This window comes from Macrobrachium rosenbergii, chromosome 1 (assembly GCF_040412425.1).
Source record: "Macrobrachium rosenbergii isolate ZJJX-2024 chromosome 1, ASM4041242v1, whole genome shotgun sequence".
Classification (NCBI taxonomy): domain Eukaryota; kingdom Metazoa; phylum Arthropoda; class Malacostraca; order Decapoda; family Palaemonidae; genus Macrobrachium; species Macrobrachium rosenbergii.
In genome coordinates, this window is record NC_089741.1 from 34,845,950 (window position 1) to 34,863,248 (window position 17,299).

Sequence of the window (17,299 nt, forward strand, 5' to 3'; positions counted from 1 at the left end):
AAAAATTGGATTTTCTGTGACAGATAACAAATTTAGGGATTTCCCCACTACCATCCTAATTGGTTGCTGCAACCTTGTTACATTCTATAAGCAAGGGAGTGAATGAGTTTGTCTCAGTGTGAGCTCACACTGCTGTCAAGGAGCATGCAAGGCATTCTATACTGAAACTGGTCTAGTTGCTGAAACTGATGACCAAAACGAGCGCAAAGTAGGGTGTTTTTTCCGTGTGATTATGTAAAGGTAATTTGTGTAAACTACATATCTTTTTCTTTACTTCTAAACTTATAGCTGGAAATAACTTAGTAAGTACAAATATAGTGTTAATCTTGGAAGTGACAGGGCATGAAGCATAATTTTATTGTTCCATTAAATACCTAACTTGAGTTTGGTTCATTTTGGACCTTAGTAGGGGATTTTTCAAGATCTTAGAGTATTCAACTTGTAACTAGCATGGACTGATGATAGAATGTTTTGGAAACATTTTGTATTGTGAGGCACTTTAGAACTTTAGCAATGTTTTTCAATTTTATCTTTGCAAATAATTTTGTGATTTTGTTTTTTTTTTTCACTATTGATTCCTAGTTTGTTTGTTGTTTTACTCTAGGGATGTTAAACCAGACAACATGTTGCTCGATATTAGTGGTCATCTTAAATTAGCAGATTTTGGTACCTGTATGAAGATGGATAAGGTAAGATTTTTTTCATTATTTTGACAAGGCACTGATCACATTTTTTAATTGAAATGATAACTGCAACATTGGAAATTTCAGTTGTATTTTATGTTGCTCTGAAAGTCACAGTATCATTTGTGTTAAATTAGCCATATGTTTTATATTTTTTAACCTTGTTATTATGTATTTTTAATGAATTTAGATTAATTGAATATGTTATTACATATTTTTAATTAGTTCAAAAAGATCAGATTCATTAGATTTGTTTTAAATTATTTTCTTTTTTCAAGTGTGCTGTGTGCCTGATGACTATTTGTGTCATACAAGTGATAGGTCTTTTATTTTTACTTATGCCTTGATGCCCTTTTAAGAGCATAATGATGTTGAAATGCTTCCTAAACTAGTAAAGCAATAGGTAGTGCAATGATAGAAAAACTAGATCTGCCAGTGTCAAATGTATTCCTCTGAATATCTGTTAGAGATAGAATTGTGCTGTTTTTCTTAATTTTTTAAGAGTAAAATTGTGAGGTTTATATGGAAAAACGTACAGTATTCATATTAGCAGTATAAACAGACGTCTGTATTGTATACATCTCTGGTTTAGAGACTGAATCAAGGAATGGTGGTGTTTTGGCAGGTGAGATGTTCTCTCTCCGCCAAGTTATCAGTGGACAAGACCATTGATAACTTGCTTCCTTAGTGTATGCTGCTGCTTGATACTTGGTTTATCTTTTGTAACTTGATATCAAAGCTTAAGTAAAAATGAAATGTTTGTTTTTGTAGAACTTAGTAAATTACTGTAATTACTGAAAAATTGACAGTTGTACTTGTTTCACTGCATATTTGTAATTTATTTCATTACAGGATGGGCTCGTAAGGTCAGATACTGCGGTTGGAACGCCAGACTACATTTCCCCAGAAGTCCTCAAGTCTCAGGGTGGTGAAGGAGTGTATGGCCGTGAGTGCGATTGGTGGTCTGTTGGAGTTTTCTTATATGAAATGCTGGTCGGAGACACACCGTTCTATGCAGACTCTCTTGTTGGTACATATGGAAAGATCATGGACCATAAGAATTCTCTCAAGTTTCCAGAGGATATAGAGATAACATCAGAGGCTAAAAGTCTCATCTGTGGTTTTCTAACTGACAGGTTGGTAATGCTTGGTATTTAGAGGTGATTCTGTGTACTGTATATATGCTGGCATGTCACCTTTTTGTGTTTTGTGTGTTTTAAGAGGTGGGATCATAAAGAGCTGTTGAACACTCACGGATTAAGACTTAAATTCTACTCTGCAGTGCCATCCTCATTGGTTTTCATGTTGTTGATGATCCTCAATTTCTGTGCATATATATGTCTTTTTATTCTTTTTTTTTTTTTTTCCTTCTGTTTCACCACAATTGTTTACCCTATGTATGGACATTTTTTTTCTTTTGGAAGTTTGCTAAGTAAGCTCTACACTTCATATGGTTTTCTGCATTACTTTGAATATATAATGCTAATAATACTCGTCTTCAAATCTTGTCACAAATGAGTTTTTCATCTTTTGTAGATAAGCATTTTTCTATCCATATACAATTATCCAATGAAATGTTCTTTTACCGAAATAAATTTAGTTTCATAACTTTTCAATGATGTCTCTATTTTTTTTATTTTCAACAGGTTAACAAGATTGGGTGGCAATGGAGTGAATGAAATTAAAAGGCACAAGTTTTTCCTCAATGACCAATGGACATTTGATACCATACGAGATTGTAAGTAGCAGAGAGTCGTTTGTTTATGTTTATTGTTGTGAATGTAGTTATTTGATGTTTATATCGTAGGTCTCGCAAACAGTGGTCAAGTTGAAAGGAATTCATAGCTGGTGAAATTATTGTAAGTACAATAACATAATTTGGAATGTGAATGCATTTTTTGGAAAGTGGTAAGAAGGGACTTGTGAGTTGTTTAGCAAACTTCCACTGAAGAAAATGCCCACTAATGGAAAGTAAGGTGCCTGTATGCAGATGATTTTTTTCCTCCTTATGCAAATGTGAAACAAAGTTGCTGCAAGCCTTAACAGATTAGAACAGATCAGGAAATGTAGTTGTGGTAGACAGCTGAACTCGAGCAAAATGGAGACCTTGTTAATTCTCTGGTCTCTCACTTTTGTCTTAGGAGGATATTTAAGGAAGGATGTGCAGGTAATTCTTTTCTTTGTTGCCCAGAATTCGTGAATAAATCGATCTGTTAAAATAAATAGTTTGACTATATTCACTGTTTTAAGATTTTATTTGATAGACGGGAATAGCATTGTAAACAGAGGTACTAGCAGTTTTATCTGTTGTCATGTAATGCTAATTTCTGTATATGACTGATTATGATGAAAATAGAGCTGAAAGTTATTGTTTTGGCTCTAAAGGTGACAGGTTTCTTTAGGGTCATTGCGTGGGTTGTGATCAAAGGGACAATCTTTTTCTTGCAATTATCTCCTAAGTATTCCCAATCATTTTTCCTACAGATTTATATTTGCTTTTGTATGGTCAGTGATTTGGAAGCCATCCAGATGTTTTGGCATAGGGTTGCAAGCTGGGTGGAATGCAGTCCCTTGAAATGTTTCACCTATTACTATAGGTGAATAATTTTCCCATGAAGATTGGTCATGTTGAATAATTCCAATCATGTACGCAGGGACTGTACAGCATTTTACTGTAAATAAATGGTAAAAATGGGCAAGGTAAAATGTAAGAAGTTGGACAGGTAGGAGGGAAGAAACCAAAAGCAAAAGGAAGACATGAAAATACATCATTTTTTTTTATGGTACAGGTGTACCGCCAGTTGTTCCTGATCTAGATGGTGATGCAGATACAAGCAATTTTGATGAAGTTGAAAATGAAGATTCACCTGAAGAGAGCTTTCCAGTACCAAAGGCCTTTGTGGGAAATCATTTGCCATTTGTTGGTTTCACATACTCTAAAGATTATAGGTAAGAAAACATTTATCATACTGTGCTTGCTGAACTGCCGTTGCAAAAATAAAAAGTAGTGAAAGGGGGGGATGTGACACACTTTGTTAGAAGGAGAAACAGAGATGTAAATTTGAAAACTATTAGAACTCCTTTATCATTAAATGTTTAAACCCTCTTCGTTTTTGTATGCTACTCTTGTATAAACCCTAAATTTCTTGCATTCATTCATAAGGTTAAATAAAAGTACAAGCCTCATTATGAAGTGTAAGACGTTATGTCTTGCTATTTTTTCATACAGAATACTGACTAACTAGTCCGTTGTTTAGTGAAAAGTTGATCTCAGAATACTGCAGATGCAAAAACTCTTCATTATGAAAACAAATAGTCATGAAGCTTCAAACACTTTCCTGCTTTGATCATTACAAGTAGATGTAACTTACAAATTGTGGGCACAAAGTATTGATGGTTTTAAAGAAACACTACCAAAGAACACTTAAGTACTTGAGGAACAAGAAACTATAAGAAAGTAATGTTTTAACTTGAAGGAAAATTGATAATTTACAAATTTTGAGGGTTCTGGTTTTAACTCATTTTTTAAGTCAAATAAGTTTTGGGTGCTGTATTTAGAAAAATTGCAGTGTAAAATTTAAACTAATTACTGGGCTTCAGTGTAAAATTTAAACTTATTACTGGGCTTCAAAATTTTTCTGGTTTTGTAGTAGCTGTACTTTGTATGAAGTCTTAAAATGAGACTTTCCACACACAAGTGATTGTATATGACATGAATCAAAATACAGATGTCAAGGTTCTGTTGCTTTGGAGGGATAAAAATCAAGAGGAATTAATGGTTTAAAGGACTTGATTATGTATTTGTGAATGGGGACGCTTAGTTAGGGGCATTGTACAGGACTAGAGAATAGTAGTGTTCCATGAGTTTGAAGTTAGTTAAAATCATTATTTAATTTGTGTGATGAGCAGACGTCATAAGTGTGTTAATGCTAGGATCTTGGGATGGTGCTAAGCATGGATTGGGAATGCTTTTGGTAAAGAGCTTTTGTTCTTTACAGATTGCTAACCTCTCCAGACAAGCCTGATGGGAAGCGAAATCTGGTAAGCGCATTTTATTTTATTTTATGAATAGATCTTGAATATTTAATTTTCAGTGTTTTTCTCTAGTATGTCATATACCTTTGTAGATTTAAAGGACTTTTAGAAACTCCTCATTACCTTGTATTAAGTGTTCAGTTACTGTAGACTATGCAAGTATACCCTTCACTTGTATTTTTCCATGATATGTTCTGTCTTCCCCTCATATTTTCTCTCTGGTAATTTAGTCAGGTCAGGTTGTTTGGTGAAACATGTAAGGGAAAGCAATTCAGGAACTAAGCTTATGATGTTTTCCTCCTCTTTCTATAAGGAAAACACATAGGATTGTGTAGCAAAGAGAAAAATATCTAAAAGAAGGAAAAGGTATTACATGTATTACATATTGCCTTTTATGAACATTCACCCTATCCTGTCCTACATTCAGCCACAATGTTTAGTTTAGTTAATTTGCTTTAGCACTGTTGAATGGGAAGATTATTGGTACAGCTTTTCAGTGCATTGTGAAAATGGAAATTACCATCTTATCAGAGCCAGTTACTTTGGTACAGTTTTTGGAAGGGTAGACCTATTGTGTATTAAGGGTTTATTCCGGAAAAACAAACTTAAGATTTTAAACAATTGTGTGGTTCTCACTCTGTACCACTTAGTTCTTCTTTTTTACAAGGACCTAATGTAAGGCTACAGAGTGAGAAATTTTTTAGAATGTAATTTTGGGAGCAGGTCAGTGGATATGCACATTCAGGACTCCTGAAATAAGGTCCTTTTGAGAAGTAAATGAAATATATTACTTTAGAATAAAATAATTACTCACAGTTGCTACTCATCATGAGTGCTTATTCTAATACAGATCCTTGAGAGTTCTGGAAATGTGAGATTGAAGGCACACGAGAACCGTAATTTGTCATGTGTGCAATTACTGCTGTTCAGATGGATTGGAGCATTGGCAGGAGGGCTGCCCATGATTTCACCCATCCCTGGATTATAGTTTTTGTCTAATAGTCCCACCTTCTCTTCATCTCCCTTCCCCGTGTGGCCTGTGGATTCATCGTTCCTCTTGTTTTAAATGAGAAGAGAATTATAAATATCTAGCTCTTTAATAATTTTCTGACTTTTTATTGCCTCTCCTCTTGTCATTACCTGTACACACCATCTGTGTATTTAAGATCTCCTGCTTTTGAACGCTACATCTCTCAGAAGCTACATATGTAATGCTATCTTCCCAGTGGTGTGCAGCCCAGATTTGAGGGATTTTGCTCTCACTCCGCCTTAAAGTTTCCACTGGTTAGAAAAATTAGAGGGCTTGTGGTTAGAAGCTTTTGAAACGTAAATTGAAAACAAAAACTTGTAATTGAATCCTTAAGTCTACCCTTTGAAATACTGAGGTAATAGGCCTAGCAAGGCTGTAGAATTTAGATTCAGTCTCCTTTTCAAGCGTGCTTTTTGTACACGAACATAAAGAGACAATTGTTTATGATAATACCCTCTACCTTTGACCATTGGTAAACCATTCAAAGATAGGATGGCAAGGAAAAATGAAGACAACGGATGTTACAGTTTATTAAATACGTGCCATTTCTGTGGTGTATAACAGCTGTGCAAGTATCACTAGCCCCACAGTTGAAATCATGATCCTGACTTGGGTGGGCGAGTAAGAACACTTTTTGGTTATTGAGTAAACTGTGTGATTTAATAGAATGAACATATGTAATTAATATACAAAATATATATATATATATATATATATATATATATATATATATATATATATATATATATATATATATATATATATATATATATATATATATATATACATACATACATAATTAATTGTTTCATTTTGTAATGATGCAGTTTGTGTAAAAATTCAATATAGATTGGTTTGTCAACTCATAAAAGATAATTTAAACAGAACAAGTTAAAAATTTCATGTTGGTTGATAGGGTAATAACTAGTTAACCATTATTAAACCTAAGTTCAGCTTGTCATGATGAGTAGTACGTTCTTTATCTTCTGCACTGAAGTGCTTGAAATCCAAAATTGTTTTTGTCAAGTTTTAAGTAAAATATGTCACTGTCATTTCTTTAACCAGAAATTGAAGAAAAAACTGAAATTGTCGGGTTCAGGTTATGATTCGATAGATTAGGTGTGAAAGAAAGATTTTTATATTTCTTTACTTCTTTCTGTGGTATTTTACCATTAACTTTGGTATTTTACCCAAAACTGTCAAGAATTGTAGGATTACAAAGATTTGGTTTGGAGATTGTAAGCAGTTTTGTAGTAGGTATTTTGATTTTTAAGTGTAAGCCAGAAAGGCATTATAAACATTCATGTTCAGAGTACAGCTTTTGCAACAAGAGATTTGAGATGAGCTGAAGTTTTTTTCCCATGTGCTTATCTTTGAAGGTACTAGGTACTTAGCTTTCCCTGTTTATAGATTTAGATTGCTTTCCCAGTTAGCTATATTGCTATTCCTGGAGATTGCATGTATGTATAGGTGTGGTTTTATTTATACCTGTATTTAATCAAAATTGCTTTCTTTAATGATTTTTGGCAGTTTTTAGATGTACAGTAGTTATTATGTACTCAGGGTTCTGTACATGATTACTCATAATTATGCTTTATGGTGATTTGTGACAGTGGCTGTCCTCAGAGAATAGTTTAGTTTTTAGCTGCAGCTGAATAATAATAATGTTTGGCTGACACATAATATTTGCTTATAACAGTAGTGCTCTTCCTACAGAATACACTGATTTGGGATTGGATAAAGGTATGCATATTATAACTAGTTACCATAAAGTTACTCTCTAAGAATGTTGTGCTGTGATTTGCAAGTTGTTTTATGTTTTTGTAGGTTTTACATTATTTAAGTCTCTTTGCCTGGGAGATTTACTCGCTCCTTATGTATATACCACAAGTTAAGCTTTGATTTTTCTAATAGTTTTGAGTTCTGCATAGTTTGTGGTTATCTTGTATTGTTTTTTGCTACTTCAGTGAGGTAAAGCATGTTTGAAGAAGAAAAAGTGTCTTGACCAAACCAGTGTCAGAAAATTAGTGCACGTATGCTTTTCTTTTAACTGCATTGATGAACCTCACCCTGTTATTATTATTAGATGATATGTTGGGAAAAGGAATTTGCATATTCTCTGCAGGTATAGTTATCAAAATAGTCTTCCGTTTGGCTGATGAGTCCACCATGTGTACCAGCAAACTGCATGGCATATCAGTCTGTGCTATACAGTCCAGAAACTGACAGTCATGCCAGTGGGTCTCATCACTTCCCTGACTTCCTCAGGGATTTTCAATATCCAGGTTGCATTGACTTTTCACTGGGGTTCTTTTATCCACTCCCTTTCAGCCAGTGCTGTTGTTTCACCTCTTCAGCTCATGATTTCCCCTGCTCTGGGAATTCTGTAACCTTCAGTTATAAAGAAACACTGAAAGGGTCTAACTTCTATCAAAGAAAATTGAAAGTGTCTATTTTCCTGTCCAAGGCAATGACTTGCTTAAAAAGAAAGGCTCAGAAGGCAATTTTATCTCTTGAGCAGCATTCCCAGCCTGAGAAGAACCCTAAAAGGGTTCAGAGGTCTGGTTAAACAAATCGTTTATAACTAACCCTTGAACAGCATGCTACAAGTTGTAGCTCCCCCTCTCTCTCTCTCTCTCTCTCTCTCTCTCTCTCTCTCTCTCTCTCTCTCTCTCTCTCTCTCTCTCTCTCTCTCTCTCTCTCTCTCTCATAATGAGACAGACAGTCATGTTATGACATATATTTTCTTGTTCTCATCCCCTAATTTAGCTTATACTTAAGACTGCTACTCATTGCACACCATTGGCTATTAGTGCCCACATATGTTTTTGTGAATGGGACACTCTTAATCATTTACAGGTAGTGCAGCTCTTTTTCCACTTCATCCAGACTACAGTATTGCTACTCGTTTTAGTGTGGTGACCCCTTGATACCAGCTGTATTCCCTAACTAATGGTTTTCCTTCCGTACATCATTTGCAGTCATGTGCGTCATATACCATCTGTTTCTTTGCCCTGACTGGACGTTTTCCTTTTTTTTCTCTTTGGGTTGCCATAAGTGTGGTTTTCTCTGGTTTATTTTTAGTCCTTTTCCTTCTTCTCTTTCAACACTTAAACATCTCTTCTAAGTCATTTTCCTCTTGGTCATATAATAGTTTTATTGTTCAGTTTAACTGATGTGGTATTGCATGTAAAGTATGTAGGCCAGGATTTTTATCTCATAACGTTTCCATTATTCAATTGTAATTTTGTCTGATACAAGGTTTGATTTGCTGTAAGAGCATTTTAACACAAAGGAGAAAGTTTATGGGATCTGTTGGTGCTGTTGATTACTGATCACAATTTTGTATTTTATTAAGATGTCTATCCTACTCAGATAGTGTGCTTCTGCCCTAGTATATGTTCAAAGTGTTTCTGTACTTTGACTAACTTCAAAATGCTACAACTATTCTTTTGTCATTTCTAGTCCAGTGTGTTTTCTACAGTAGATTCAGTCTGCCTGGTGTAAATGCGTTTATTGCAGATATCTCTTTCATGAAGTGTTGGCACGGTAACCATAATGTTTCTTTGAGAATTGAAGGAAAGGAAATATGCATTTAGAGGTATTTTAGTAGTGCAAATTGCAATGTGAAAGTAGTTGCCAATTTGCTAAACTTTGCTTCATGATGTAGAGTTGATATTTTCGCATGGTCAATCTTGAGCGTTTGGTTCTAAATCCTCTAACAGCAGTCATTTCTTTCAGACAAATGACGGGACAGATGCCAGTGAGTTGCCAGGACTAAGAGCACAGTTGGAGCACCAGAGGAACATCATTGACGAGTTGGAAAATAAGCATAAAACGGCAATACTGCAGCTGGAGACAGTTACGAGGAAGGACCAGGAAAAGCAGCAGGAGCGAAGGGATCTTGATCGCAAGCTTGCAATTTTACAACATGACCTTAAGGAAGCTCAAAGGAAGGCAAGTCCTTTGGCCATTCGGTAATCGAGTTTTTTTAACCAGGTGTTTTTTTTATTGATACGTCAGTGTACGTTAGTGATGATTATGCAGTTTGATTTTTGTGACATTAACCCAAGTGTTACGTATTTTCCTTGTTAATGTCCTTGTTTGGGTAATGTTTTTGTGTAATAGGAGAAATAAATAATTAGTTTCAATGGTTTTATTGAAAATTTGGTTGAATATGCATCGCATTTGTCTTTTATCGACAGAGATGAGAATTATGTACCATTATGCATGATGTTCTTTATTATGTTATTTTCTTACTATTTCCTGGGAAATGTGAATGAGAACAACAACTTTAGCTAAAATTCCTGTTAAAAAGGCAGGCTTGTGTTACAAGTAATGCTGGGTATCTTGACAGACAAGAAATTCAGACATTTGAGAAAGTACTTGATCATGTTCTCATTTGAATAATCCGTATTAGGGCAACCCACTTCAGTACATTGAAAGTTTATATTCAAAGAAATAAGAAAGATGGTAACTTATTTGATTTTACTTTATTTATTTTTTCTTTATCAGGCTGATTATGAGGGCGATTGTAGGAGGAAACTTGATGGACTATACCAAGAGCTTAAGAAGAAGTTGGAAGACGAGCAAAACAAACGAACGCGAGATTTGTCGTCAGCCTTACAAACAAATGATAAATTGAACTCTTTGGAAAAGCAGGTGAGTGCTTACAAGTAATACAATATGTGGCACAAAATCGTCACAATCATCATCATTAACACTTATAACATCTTGATGCTCTGTCATGGTATCAGACACAGCATATGTTCTTTTTTATGCATTATGCGGGTAGAAGTTTGTTTCTGATGGGTACCTTTCTGTGTTTGGATTCTTGGAAATAAAACACATTAGGTGGTACGAGCTGATACGGTATCTAAGATAGTAAATATTAAAGCCTTCCACTGTGAAAAGAAAGCAACCTATGTTGTATGCTTTAGGAAAGTGGCATGTCTTGCTCTTACCATGTCTGTAGTATCCAATGTATTTGCAAGATTGATATGGTCGAACCATGGCAATTTTTGTTCCATTTGAATAGGATTGGGCATACATCCATACATTGTATTGTGGGTAATGGTACACCATAGCTTGCTTAGTGTGATGGGGTTGATAAAGGTAAATGATATTATGCCTGCCCCAGATAATATTAGAGTGGTTGTACTCCTTGGTAAATCTGTTAGTGATATTCAGAAGAGACTTTTTTTTTATGGGTTTAGAGTTGATTTGGTAATTACTTTTCAAAAGGTGTAAGTTGCACAAAATGGCTTGCTATCCTATAATGTAGTTTCATGTAAATTGGATACTGTAATGGTATCAATAACTTGAGATTGTCTATACTGTAATGGTATCAATAACTTGAGATTGTCTCCTGTTTTCTATTTTATGTTGTGTAACTGATTTTCACCTAATGGAATCCTTTAATAATTTTGTGATTGATTGGTTTTTTCCTTATAACTTCTCAGATAAAAGAGGTACAAGATAAGCTGAAGAGTGAATCAGACTCCAATACAAGGCTTCGCAAGCAGAATGCCGAGTTGACTGTCGTCAACCAACAAAAAGAGACCTCTTTAGCAGAGTACATGGACAAGTTGGCTGGGATTCAGACATTGCGAGACACCCTTGAGTGTGATTTGGTAAACTTACAAGCACTCCTGGATAAAGAGAGAGCTCAGAAGAATCATCAGACTGATCTTTTTGCTCATGCAGAAAATAAAATTCAGGCTTTGCAAGCTAAGGTAGGTATCGCTGTCTGGTTGGCGCTGTGAAACATAAACTGTAAACTTGAAATGTTCTTGAGATATTGCTTATGAAACTGAGGTCTTTGCATATTTTTATCAATATTTCAAATCACACTGTTCCATGATGGATTTAAAATAACTTTATGGCTTTCAGCTTGAAACTGCTTTCGAGAGAGAAACTTTGGCCCGGAAAGAAGCTGACAAGGTGTCTGATCGTTTAGTTCAATTAGAAAAGGACAAAACATCTCTGGAATTGGAGTTAAGTATGACAAATAGGTATGAGCAGGAGGCAAAAGCCCTGCGGGAGGCCAATTCTGCTGCCCCTACAAACCACCAGACAAGTGCTCAAGCCTTGGCAGGTATTGATTTTTCAGTGAGGTATTACTTGTAAAGTTATGTACTTGTTGGGAAACTACCAAACTCCTTAGTTGTTATGAAATCTGCCTAAGGGTTTTGTTCTGTAGTGAGAGGTGAAAATTGTAGCAAGGTTAAATGAAATAAGTTATGCAGGTAGGTGGTAAGATGAAAAGGAGAAGATAAAGAGAAAGGATAAAAAGCCTATAATTAATTAAGCAGTACCATACATATTCACTGAAACTTCCCTTGAACTCCACGCTTGTAGATTTGTCATGTAGGCTTTCTCCTAATTTCCTGACAACAGTATTTTTATCTTTAAATTAATAAATTGCTATGATTTTTGAGACAAAAATATAAAGGCAGAATAAAAGCAAATCTTCCATCTGATACTATTTGATAATGCAGATCTTTTAGGCAAGCCCAAGGAAGTTGAGAATTTTTACTACACTATGTACTAGAGAGAGAGAGAGAGAGAGAGAGAGAGAGAGAGAGAGAGAGAAGAGAGTGTGTGTGTGTGTGTGTGTGTGTGTGTGTGTGTGTGTGTGTGTGTGTGTGTGTGTGTGTGTGTGTAACATTTCAAAGATAAGTTGCAGAGTGATTTTTAGGACTTATGAGTGGTATACTATGTATTTTTCATTTTATTTACAGCATTGCAGGAGCGCCTGAATGAAGAGAAACAAAAGCGTCAACAAGCGGAAGCATCTAGTCAAGAGAAAGAACGTCAGAATTCTATGTTGAGCGTTGATTACAGGCAGTTGCAACAGCAGCTCAACAAGTTAGAAGGGGAGCACAGGCAGGAGTGTGAAAAGGTTCGTTTACTTGATTTTAATGAGTAGGCCCAAATTTGTACTTTGGCATTGCAACTATTTTATCATAAACTCTTAAAGAACTTTGAGAGGTTATTTTGTAGTTAATTCTCTCCCTTCCTAACCTTTTTTGTCATAAAACAGATATAATTATTTGTGTGATTGAAATTGCTTATAATTATTATCCATGTTGCAGGTGAAAACGCTTCAGAAACAAATTGAAACTGAAAGTGAAAAACGAGCAACAATTGCAAGTGATCTTCAGACCCAGACATCAGAATTGTCTCTCCTGCGCACGAGGGAGAAACAGTTGATGCGGGACCTTGAAGAACTGAAAGAGATGCGATCAATCTGGAGGAAGAGCTGCACAAACTCAAAACTCAGAAGTCTGTTGACGATGTGCAAATGAGGAGCTTCAGGACACTCTAGAAGCTGAACAGTATTTTTCAGTGAGTATTTCGAGTGCCTCATTTTTATTGTCATAGATCGTTGTATGTCAAGCACTTGCGTTCCTCTTCATGGGCACAGCTGCAGATAGTTTGGGGAAATTTCCTTTGTAAAATGAAGTGCTTTGTTTTCTTGAGTAGTTCTCTTTGTCAAAATCTTCTGATTATGTTGATTCTTGAGTCAAAAGCCTGCAAAAAGAGGATTGGTCACTATATATGAAAAAATTACCTTTATGCTTTTAGAAAGAATTAATTAAAAGCCTGAAGTAGGTAACAGCAACCAGTCATATAAAAAAATTTGACATTTTCTATATTTTACAGACACTCTACAAGACTCAAGTTCGCGAACTCCGCGAAGAAGTGGATGAAAAAACACGGCAAGTGATGGAACTCGAAGAAGAGCGAACTAGTTTGACACACCAGTTGCAGTTGGCAGTAGCTAGAGCAGACTCTGAAACATTGGCGCGCTCAATTGCAGAAGAGACTGTGGCAGAGCTGGAGAAAGAAAAAACTGTGAAAGAATTAGAGATCAGGGATTTGTTATCAAAACATGAGTCAGACATGTCAGAGAAAGAAACTGCATATAATGAGGTAAATAGTTGTTTTCTGTGCTATTGTGGTTTCCAGTCTTCACAAGCTGGTTTTGCTTTGAGGGAATTACCATAGCTGTTTTTGCAGTTTCACAAATGGTTTATTCACCTTATGGGTACATAACCTTACATAAAATTTTTTCAATTTCAGGTTAAAGCAAGAGAAGAGGAATTAAGTAAGACCTTTGAGAATATAAAACAAGAAAAGGAGGCATTAAATGCAAGTTCAAAGCCTAGAAGAAGGTGAGCTTAGTTTTTAGCTTAGTTGTGCAGTAAAAGCTTTTCCACAGACTGTAGATACATCTCCTTAGAAGTTGTAAAACTATCCAAAGCACTCTCACATAATATAGACCTATTTCCTTAAGTGGTTGTTGCTTTTGCCAAAATATCATTTATATCTAACCTTGGGTTGGATCATCATACTTAGATGATCACAAAGGTAGGGGTTGGAGAAGCATGTTACAGCAGTAACATTTATTTCCCTTTTATGGCAGGAAGTATTTCACATTGCCTCATGACACCATACATTCGCTTTACTACTTTTCTAGTTTATTGCACCAACTGTCACATTGTCATATGTTCAAACCATTTTAAGTATGGGATAAACAACTTTTCCCCAGATTTTTAAGAATTCACTCTTAGTAAGTTAGTTTTGGTGTACGCTGTATATAGTTTTCTAACAACACTTTATAAATCTTGACATTTTGTAGTTGGGCATCTCCAGAGTCAATATAAATTTTTTAATGGAATATAGTACTACTCCTAATTGTATGTATGGTTAATCTATCTCTTCCAGTGTATCCACAATTGAGTTCATTCCCTTTGCCCTTTTCCTTCTTGAGTTCTAACTTCTGTTTCTACTTTTACCTTTTAATTGACATTTGAAGACTGATTTGTTGAGAATATTGAATAAGTGGCATGGTTCAAATACTCCCTTAACAAATGAATGTGATACTGGAAAATATAGAAACATACAGTAAAGAGGTTCATATATTGAAGATTACATAACATGATGGTTGAAAAGCTTTTGCATGTGCTCAAAATTATACAGTTTTGTAGATATCTAACAGAAAATTTGTTAGATGAATAGACAGAAATATAACATGAAGTTGATTAGATAAATAGACAGAAATACTTTACCTGTGTATTTTTTATTTAGTTACTCATCTTGTTAAATTACTCAGAACAGCAATGCTAGTCTGCCATTATTAATAAGAAAAATTTGGTAAGTTGAACTATTTAATAAGAAAATCAAATTTGAACTATTAAATAAGAAAATCAAGGTAAGACTTTAGTTTAGTTTTTGAGTCATTGTTTGTTTACTCAGAAAACAAGAAAGTCGTAGCAGAACACAAAGACGGCATAGACAAGATCAGCAAACAACTCAAGCAGGAGCAACTCTTGAAAATGCAGGCTGTCAATAAGTTAGCGGAGATCATGGCACGCAAGGAGAACTTGCCTGCCAACCGCAAGCCCAAAGCGTCGGCAAGTGACTTAAGAAGGAAAGAAAAGGAATGCAGAAAGTTGCAGCAAGAATTAACTATGGTAAGCTGTTGTTCATAGTTACTACAGCTTTGTATGGGAATACTGTATTTGTTTGTTTATTGTTAAGCTTGTTCCTTTCTTGAAAGATAGTTCATTTTGAATTATGATGGTAATGCAGTACATTATAAATGGGTTCTTTGTGTTGTATGATGGTTGTATGTATGTGTATGAATAAAGAGGTTGTACTTACTGCAGCCAGGCATGACACATGAGAAACACATACTAATTTACACTCACAAACACACACTCGTGCACCCAAATGTTATATACAGACAAACTTGTTTGTGTGTGCTCTGATAAATTGGTTAGTCAAATTTTTCCTTTGGTTCTGATATTATATTGGATTGTAGGAGTGTTAGAGTTATTAGAATGTACACTGTACTATTTGAAAATAAACATTTCCAGAATTTTCCATCCTTCAGTTGTTAGAGTGCTTCAAAATTTGAAATTTTTAATAATTTTCATCTTGAGTAAGCCATCATTCGGAGACTGTTTGAGAGCAACAAGATGTCTTGACTGAACAAGTTTATTATAGTTTACCTAGAAATGAGTAGACCCTTGATAGATTTTAAATCAGCAAACTTACTAATCCCTTATGAGATAAAGTTTCACCACACCTAAATAACAGCTAGATTCATTATGGTCTTATACTAATTTCATTCAATTTGTTACAGGAACGTGACAAGTTTTCTCAGATGGTAAGCAAGTACCAAAAGGAAGTTCAAGATCTTCAGGCTCTACTATACGAAGAGAATCAGTCCAAAGTTCGACTACAAATGGAGGTTGATTCTAAAGATTCAGAAATTGAGGCACTCACTTGTAAATTAGCCAATGTCAATAGTGAGACGGCATCTCTGAGCAGCGGTGCAGATAATGATCTGGATGAAATGGGTATGTAGATTAAAATGACCTTATATTACTGTATTAAAAATTTTTAATCAAACTGGCAAGTAGCTTTTAAATGTAATACTATTATTATTATTATCATCATTATAATTTTTTCTTCAGAATATCGTCTAGAAGGATGGTTATCTGTACCCAATAAACAAAATATTAAGCGTCATGGTTGGAGAAAGCAGTACGTTGTTGTTTCGTCCAGGAAGATTATTTTTTACAATTCTGAAAATGATAAGCAAAATTCTGATCCCGTCCTTATTCTAGATCTTACGTAAGTACTACTTGTTTTTATCTTTCAGGAGGAAAGTGATTTTTATTGTTGATCTTGTGTCAGCTTTTATGTATACTGTTCGCTGTTGTGCTTCCTCCTCCCCTCCACACATGGAAAATTGTAATTAACAGGTCATCATGTTGCTGTACTTGGTCCTAGAATAAATATAATTATCTTCTTTTGCTAGTTTGTAGATTTAATATCTGGAGTTGTCTTCTTTTCAGTAGTGCCTATATTAATAAGCTACATGGGATGGTTCAGATTTAAAAAAATATATATTTACATTCATTTTGACAGTTTTCTTTTATTTGTAATATTTAGCATTTGAATTATAAACACTTTGCTCCGAATTGTGAATCCATGAAGAATTTACTGAAGTTTCATAGAAAAGTAAATTTCATTAACTCAGTAATTTGGTAAGCATATTGAAAAATATGTACCGTAGGGGGCTAGTGCCATTAGTGCACCTCACGCTGTGCACTGTGGGCATTACTTAGGATCTTTGCAGCGTCCTTTGGTCCCTAGCTGCTACTCACTCCTTTCACTATACCTCCATTCATATTCTCCCACTGTCTTACTTTCCACCCTCTCTGAACGATTGTTTTATAGTGCAACTGAGGTTTTCCACTTGTTACACCTTTACAACCTCCTTTACTGTATTCTCGATTTTCCTTTCAGCGCTGAATGACCTCATAGGTCCCAGTGCTTGGCCTCTGGCCTAAATCTTATATTCCAGTTCCGTATCTTTGATATTTTATGAAATCAGTAAGGTGTAGAATCAATGACTACCTGCATCACTTAACTTTAAGGTTGTAATCTTAGTTATTTTTTATTTTTTTATTTATTTTATTTTTTTCAATTAAATAACATTTTTACTCATAAATATGTAAACCTAACAATT

General features: G+C 34.9%; 1 protein-coding gene across 1 annotated transcript in view; it reads left to right on the top strand.

Moving 5' to 3' along the window:
• Positions 1–17,299, top strand: part of LOC136849040 (rho-associated protein kinase 2-like) — a 50,527-nt gene that overhangs the window by 19,952 nt on the left and 13,276 nt on the right. The window contains 20 exon segments of the mRNA XM_067121967.1: positions 605–689; positions 1,536–1,819; positions 2,330–2,421; positions 3,473–3,632; positions 4,682–4,724; positions 7,465–7,491; positions 9,490–9,705; positions 10,264–10,410; positions 11,211–11,483; positions 11,641–11,845; positions 12,492–12,652; positions 12,846–12,996; positions 12,999–13,055; positions 13,058–13,098; positions 13,417–13,686; positions 13,837–13,904; positions 13,906–13,928; positions 15,013–15,230; positions 15,905–16,121; positions 16,239–16,398. Of these exon segments, the coding sequence (XP_066978068.1) occupies positions 605–689; positions 1,536–1,819; positions 2,330–2,421; positions 3,473–3,632; positions 4,682–4,724; positions 7,465–7,491; positions 9,490–9,705; positions 10,264–10,410; positions 11,211–11,483; positions 11,641–11,845; positions 12,492–12,652; positions 12,846–12,996; positions 12,999–13,055; positions 13,058–13,098; positions 13,417–13,686; positions 13,837–13,904; positions 13,906–13,928; positions 15,013–15,230; positions 15,905–16,121; positions 16,239–16,398 (2,898 nt within the window).